The sequence below is a fragment of the Natator depressus genome, chromosome 5 (assembly GCF_965152275.1).
Source record: "Natator depressus isolate rNatDep1 chromosome 5, rNatDep2.hap1, whole genome shotgun sequence".
NCBI lineage: Eukaryota > Metazoa > Chordata > Testudines > Cheloniidae > Natator > Natator depressus.
The window spans coordinates 56,137,125-56,144,664 of NC_134238.1; the positions used below are offsets into that span (position 1 = coordinate 56,137,125).

The window sequence follows — 7,540 nt, forward strand, 5'->3', positions numbered from 1 at the left end:
ACAGTACATTTCTAGTAGCATGATTGATGATTGATAGTAGCATGCAGTGAAATGTTCTTAAACTGCAGTCAGAAAATGTAAATGTACAAAATGGAAAAAAACAAAAAACTAAAAACCACCGACTGACAGCACTATTTATATGTTTCAAAACAATACTTACAAATTGTTCTTTTATTGTTCTTTCAAGCTTTTTCTGCTCTCTACTTCGGCTGAATGGTAGCCATTGTAGTAGTAGCAAAAGTTCCTACAGACAATAAAATGATTCAGGAGCCCCTTCCCAAAAATGGTTGTATTCCTACTCTCATTAGTCAGTGGCAAAACTAATTAGTGGGAGCAGGACTGGGTCCAGTGATGACAATTAGGGATGGCGAATACAATTTCACTAAATTTGAGGTTTTAATATTTGCTTTCATTCTGCATTGGAACAAAACCTAGAGCTTTCAAAAAAAACTTGAATAAAAGAGACACCCCCCACCCCACTGCCACTTCTGTCCCCCACAAGAATAACCATGTGGTTAGGGCACTTACCAGAGAGGTGGGAGAATCCTGCTGTGCCTAATTTGGATCAGGGACTGGAACATGGGTCCTCTGCATCCCATGTGAGTGTCCTAAACACAGGCTATTTTGGCTCTTCTAGTTGTGGCCACGAATCCCATTCTGTATCAGAGAAGCTTTCCTGAAGAAATTTTAATTGAAACCCATACATTTTCCATGAAAAGTTTTGGTTTTTACATATTGGCATTTTCTGACAAAAAACATTTTGTCCAAAAAATGCCCGACCAGCTGAATTGAAGATTCACCTTGTAAGTACATGAACAATCAAATTGTCTGCCTCTTTTAGCGAGACTACTATATTAAGTAGGAGAATTCAAAGGCATGGCACGGTGAAATCCAAATAGGGTATTACAGTATACTGTACTGAGGGCCCAATCCTGGGAGATGCTGGGTCCTTTCAATTTCCATTGGCTGATGGGGCTTGATCCAAATCAAGAGAGTGTTTTCATTTACTTTAATGGGTTTTGGATCATGCTGTAAGACTATAACCACAACAATGAAAATATGTCACAAAGAATTTCCTAAGAAGAATGCCTATTTTACCTGATATATTTATCCTGGGTAATTTGACAGAAATGGAATATGTACACTTGAGCCATTTACCGTCATTTCATACTAACAACATTCAGTGGCTTTTTGCAGCCGTGTTAATAAGCACATTTCAGTTTCAAAGACATCACCTGCATTATTCCTTTGCATTCCAGCAGGTACTGCATATAGACACTTGTTTGTGATGGAAAGATCTTGACTCATTAAATCTTCAATACAAAAGTAACTTCAGCTTTTCTATTTTGTAGAAAGACTCTTTGGTCCTTGTCTAGAGTATCAAAGTACAATAACTACATCTCTGGGGAAAAAAAATTGTTTGAACTCAGTGTGCAGCCTTCAAAATTCAGACCTTTCATTTCCATGCTTAAGATTTTCTTCCTTATTTTAAAAAAATGTATTTATAACTTCCCTTATTTTCTCTTCACACTAGAGTATTTTCGGTCCTTGCCAACTTTCATGCCAACTAACAAAGCAAAGTAGCTCTGGATTTTCTTTTCCTTTTCAGGCTTGAGTACTGAAAAGAACAACCTTCAGGCCAAATGTATCGAGGTCAAGAAACTTGACATTCATGAAATGTGCTCTTCCCACTCAGCCTGTAGCACTGAGATCAAACTCCAGTGCTCAGTATCAGCAACCCTAAACTGTTAGGCACCATACTAGCCAGAATTGTTGCCAGTAACATTGAAGTGCCAGAATTATTTGGAATGCAAATATCTCTGGGCCAGATACTGAACAGTACTTTACATCATGAGTTGTACCACTGAAGTAATTGCAGCTGCTTGGTTAGTGAGAAGCTGTTAAACCAGATTAAGGATATGAGAATCAAGACCGGTGTTGTTGTTTTTTGTGCGGGGGGGGGGAGGGGAACTAGCCTGAATTAATTTATTAAATTATTTCAACTTTTACAGTATTTCAAATAGTATTGGCGAGAACAAAAATAGTTTTTAACAAGTATTTGAGCTGTGCCTCTGGTGTTAGCATAGTGATGTTTTTTAGTGTTGCTACAGTTATGGATCTGTTGACATATATAATCTTTTATACCATTAATGCCCTTTTTCAGGGATGGTTTTTTTTTTAAATGTCAATCATTTACTTCATATCCTAGAAAAAAAACGTAGAGTACCAGGGCTCATCCCAGAGGCAGCTTTCTCTTTCAATTTGATTCTAATTACTATAGTCACTTTCCATTTTGAAAAATTCAATAAAATAAGCCACATGTTGCCTTCCCCTATGATGCTTCTTTGTGTGGCTGGAAGATGGAAGAACCCCCACATTTTCCCAGTAGAGGGAGAGAGATGGGACAGGAGTAGAAGAGCTCCTCCTAGCAGCCTTCGGGGATGGTGGAAGAGCTCCATATTCACCTCCTTCCCAGCAGCTGGACTAGGGAGAAGAAACCCTCTCAGTGTCTCAGGGGGATACAGGCAAAAATGCTTCTACCTCCTGTCAGGCTAGAGAGAAAAGGAGGCAGAGCAGGGGGAGAAGAAGGGAGCAAAGCAGTTTTCCAACTGGAGTTTATAGGTGATAAAGGATGATGGAGGATTTTTTCCCTTGTAGAAGACAACTAATACTTTCCTGCTCATGTATAACCTAGAACAAAATTTTTAAAAAGGGACTTATGATTTCAGATGTGTCCTTTTTTGGATGTTCAACTTAAGACACTTTAAAGGCTCACCTTTAAGGTGCCTCTAGTTGGACATCCAGAAGCAGAGGCAATCAAGGTGACTAGTCACTTTAGAAAATCTTGGGCCTGGTTGTAAAGAGCAAACATGTTTTGTGGTGCATCAGATTGCATCAAAAAGCATGTCTTTTCTCCTGGTGGGGTATATTTGGGCCTCCCTACAAGAGAGTAATGACTCAAGCAAACTCTGGTGTGTGTGGTGACTTAGGGTATGTCTATGCTGCAATGAAAAGTGTGACAGCAGCATGTGTAGATGTACTTGAGCTAGCTTTATCTAGTAGCACAGGTGCCGTTAGCAGTGAAGCCATGGCAGCATGGGCTTCAGCAAGGGCTGTACAAGTCCTCCTGGGACCCAGAATACTTACATGGTCCACTAGCCCACACCAATGTCCATGCTGTCATGGCTTCATTGTTATAGTCATTCAAGTTAGCTAGATCTAAGCTAGCTCAGGTATGTCTACACGTGCTGCAATCACACCACTGATTGCACCACAGACATACTCTTGGAGAGAAGAAGAATGTGGGAGGGAGTTGACATAACATGCCAAGATGCCATTCTCAAAGAATGTGGTGCCTGGGACAGGAATTTCACTCTTTTGCCAAAAGTTGGTGAGTGCTAGATGGAATAATTCTCTAGTTGGAAAATCTATATTTGGAAATTACCGATGATACAGATACAAAACTACAGGTACAAAGAATTCTTTGCTAGTTTTCTAACATGGGTATAGGGATTCATAAAGTAAAACCATTTTACTAAATTTGGAGTGCTTATTTCCTTTGAATATATGATATGTTGGCCAGATGTCTTACCTGAATCACTTCTCATCTATCTATCATCAGTTTTAACACAGGATACAGCATGACTGGCTGACAATCTGGAATCAATCTGATCATCTTTAAAAAGCTGCTGAGAAGATTCAGAAGTTGCCAGGTCCTGAACTGTAAAGAAAATCTTGGAACTAACAACAAAGAAGAATTGCAAAGAAAGACTAACTTCAGAGTCTGCTATCTGGCCCCTGTTGTGCAGGGTAGATGCAATCTGTAGATGCCATCGTTCTGAGGCTGTTTGAATGGAAGAACATCTGAATGGTTTGTTAGCACAACAAAACATAGTTGCAGTTTTTAATTATCATTGTAATTTTCAAGAAGTAAGAGGTGGTTGCTTTATGGGCTTCACATGCAGCTCAGAAGAGGCTCTAAAAGCAGCTGCATTTGTCCATAGTATACCTCTAGTTTTTTGGGTTGTATCTCAGATTCTGTATGTACTTCTCTAAAAGCCTGTGATAAAGGACTCATGCACCACAGCTGGGGTAATAAAGACACAAATTTAGTGTAAAGTAGTCCTGCGGTGTGAGGCTCTCAGATTCAGGCTGTGTCTCAACACATGCATGCTAGGTGAAACCAATGACTGTGGAATCTTTGGGATTTCCATTGAACAATGTTGAAAGAGGCCACTGCGTGCTTCTTAGCCCTGGTCTACACTATGAGTTTAGGTCGGATATAGCAGCATTAGATCGGTTTAGCCCTGCACCCATCCACACTATGAAGCCATTTTTTCCGACTTTAAGGGCTATTACCAGTTTCTGTACTCCTCCCCGGTGAATGGATTAGCACTGAAATCAACCTCGCTGGGTAGAATTTGGGGTAGTGTGGAGGCAATTCAACAGTATTGGCCTCCGGGAGCTATCCCAGAGTGCTCCATTGTGATCGCTTTGGACAGCACTCTCAACTCAGATGCACTGGCCAGGTAGACAGGAAAAGCCCCATGAACTGTTGAATTTCATTTCCTGTTTGGCCATTGTGATGAGCTCTTCAGCACAGGTGACCACTCAGAGCTCATCAGCAGAGGTGACCATGGAGTCCCAGAATTGCAAAAGAGCTCCATCATGGACCAAACGGGAGGTACTGAATCTGATTGCTGTATGCGGAGACGAATCCGTGCTATCAGAACTCCGTTTCAAAAGACGAAATGCCAAAATATTTGAAAAAATCTCCATGGGCATGAAGGATAGAGGCTATCACAGGGACTCGCAGCAGTGCCGAGTGAAACTTAAGGAGCTTAGGCAAGCCTACCAAAAAATCCAAGACGCAAATGCCCGCTTGGGATCAGAGCCCCAGACATACCGCTTCTATGATGAGCTGCATGCAATTCTAGTGGGTGCCTCAACCACTGTCCCACCCCTGTACATGGACTCTTGCAAGGGGGGAGTCTCACGCAACAGGGATGAGGATTTTGGGGATGAGAAAGATGATGAGGAGAGGGAGGCTGAAGATCGCGCACACCAGGCAAGTGGAGAAACCGTTCTCCCCGACAGCCAGGAACTGTTTATCACCTTGGATCCAATACCCTCCCAACCTGGGCTCCTGGACCTTGAAGGCGGAGAAGGCAGCTCTGGTGAGTGTACCTTTGTAAATATAATACACGGTTTAAAAGCAAGCATGTTTAATGATTAATTTGCCCTGAAGACTTGGGATGCATTCGTGGCCAGTACAGCTACTGGAAAAGTCTGTTAACATGTATGGGGATGAAGCGGAAATCCTCCAGGGACATCTCAGTGAAGCTCTCCTGGATGTACTGCCAAAGCCTTTGCAAAAGGTTTCTGGGGAGAGCAGCCTTATTCCGTCCTCCATGGTACAACACTTTACCACAGCAGGTCAGCAGCATGTAGTCTGGAATCATTGCATAACAAAGCATGGCAGCGTATGGTCCCGGTGTTTGCTGGCATTCAAGCAACATCTGTTCTTTATTTCTCTGTGTTATCCTCAGGAGAGTGATATCATTCATGGTCACCTGGTTGAAATAGGGGAATTTTATTAAGGGGACATTCAGAGGTGGCTGTTCCTGCTGAGCTGTTTGCCTGTGGCTGACCAGAAATCATACCCACTGTTAGCCACACGGTGGGGGAAGGGGTGAAGCGATCATCCCAGAGAATTGGGGGGGGGTTAGTTGGGTTTGTACTGAACGTTAACCCGAAAACCGCAGCCCCTCCTTTTAAATGGCCAACCCATTTTAAAGGGCCAACCCAACGGGGGCTTGGTATGTGAAATGAGGGTGCTGCTGTTTGAAACCGTTCTCACATGTTAGGAAGGTTAAAGAAGCCAAAAGACTGTGGCTTACCATGGCTGCCTGCAAGCCGAATTCTGTTGCCGCCGGCCCTGCGTGTGTGATCTCTCACACCATACCGGCAGGCCCTCGATATAAGAGGCAAAATGCAACCTGTAAAGAAAGCACATGTGCTATGTAATGTTAACAGCTTGGTTCACCGTGAAAGAGTCTACCCATTGTTCTCTAAAATATCTCTTTTTAAAGACTAATCTCCCTTTTTTTCCTCCTGCAGCTGCAAATGTTTCAGTGCTCCCCCTATCATCTCCGTCCCAGAGGCTATCAAAGATTAGAAGCCGAAAAAAACGCACTCATGATGAAATGTTCTCTGAGCTCATGCAGGCCTCCGACACTGAAAGAGCCCAGCACAATGAGTGAGGGAGACAATGTCAGAGTCCAGGAAAGCACAAAATGAATGCGAGGACAGGAGGGATGAGTGAGAGAAGAGGAGGTACAAGCTAGAGGAGAGGTGGCGTCAGCGTGATGAGAGAAGGCAGGATGCAATGCTGAGGCTACTGGAGGATCAAACTGGTATGCTCCAGCGTATGGTTGAGGTGCAGGAAAAGCCGCAGGAGCACAGACCGCCTCTGCATCCCCTGTGTAACCAACAGCCCTGCTCCCCAAGTTCCATAGCCTCCTCATCCAGATGCCCAAGAATGCAGTGGGGAGGCTTCCAGGCACCCAACGACTCCACCCCAGAGGACTGCCCAAGCAATAGAAAACTGACATTCAATAAGTTTTGAAGTGCAGTGTGGCTTTGTCCTTCCATCCTCCCCTTCTCCCCTACCCGTCCCGGTGCTTCTCTCCTCCCCCACCCCTCCCAGGCTACCTTGGCAGTTATCCCCACATTTGTGTGACGAATTTAATAAAGAATGCATGAATTTGAAACAACAATGACTTTATTGCCTCTGCAAGCAGTGATCAAAGGGGGGAAGGGAGGGTGGTTGGCTTACAGGGAAGTAGAGTGAACCAAGGGGGTGGGTTTTCATCAAGAAACAAACAGAACTTTCACACCATAGCCTGGCCAGTCATGAAACTGGTTTTACAAGCTTCTCTGATGCGCAGCGTGCCTTGCTGTGCTCTTCTAACCACCCTGGTGTCTGGCTGCGCGTAATCAGTGGCCAGGTGATTTGCCTCAACCTCCCAGCCCGCCATAAACGTCTCCCTCTTACTCTCACAGATATTGTGGAGCACACAGCAAGCAGTCATAATGATGAGTATATTGGTTTCGCTGAGGTCTAACTGAGTCAGTAAACTGCGCCAGCGCACTTTTAAATGTCCAAATGCACATTCTACCACCATTCTGCACTTGCTATAGTTGAACAGCTCCTGACTACTGTCCAGGGTGCCTGTGTATGGCTTCATGAGCCATGGCATTAATGGATAGGCTGGGTCCCCAAGGATAACTATAGGCATTTCAACATCCCCAATGGTTATTTTCTGGTCTGGAAATTAAGACCATTGCTGCAGCCGTTCCCACAGACAAGAGTTCCTAAAGATGTGAGCGTCATGTACCTTTCCCGGCCATCCCACGCTGATGTTGGTGAAACGTCCCTTGTGATCCACCAGTGCTTGCAGCACCATTGAAAAGTATGCCTTGCGGTTTATGTACTGGCTGCCCTGGTGGTCTGGTCCCAAGATAGGGATATGCGTTC

General features: G+C 43.9%; 1 protein-coding gene and 1 long non-coding RNA gene across 2 annotated transcripts; one reads left to right on the forward strand and one right to left on the reverse strand.

Annotated features, from left to right (window-relative positions):
* Positions 1-639: 639 nt before the first annotated feature.
* On the reverse strand, positions 640-3,652 carry LOC141987474 (uncharacterized). The gene is made up of 3 exons (XR_012639547.1): positions 3,593-3,652; positions 1,236-1,402; positions 640-676 (listed from the first exon to the last, which is right to left on the reverse strand). It is a non-coding gene; the product is annotated as an uncharacterized LOC141987474 (long non-coding RNA).
* A 236-nt stretch (positions 3,653-3,888) lies between these two features.
* On the forward strand, positions 3,889-6,705 carry LOC141988167 (uncharacterized). The gene is made up of 2 exons (XM_074954000.1): positions 3,889-5,177; positions 6,121-6,705. The coding sequence occupies exons 1-2, from the start codon at positions 4,517-4,519 to the stop codon at positions 6,261-6,263; spliced, it is 804 nt and encodes a 267-aa protein (XP_074810101.1). The 5' UTR covers positions 3,889-4,516; the 3' UTR covers positions 6,264-6,705.
* Positions 6,706-7,540: the final 835 nt, after the last annotated feature.

Bases quoted from the DNA above. Each gene is read 5' to 3' on its own strand.
- LOC141988167 (XM_074954000.1), top strand. From the start codon at position 4,517: ATGCACTGGCCAGGTAGACAGGAAAAGCCCCATGAACTGTTGAATTTC. The intron at 5,178-6,120 runs GTGAGTGTACCT...TTCCTCCTGCAG, and splicing joins AGGCGGAGAAGGCAGCTCTG to CTGCAAATGTTTCAGTGCTC.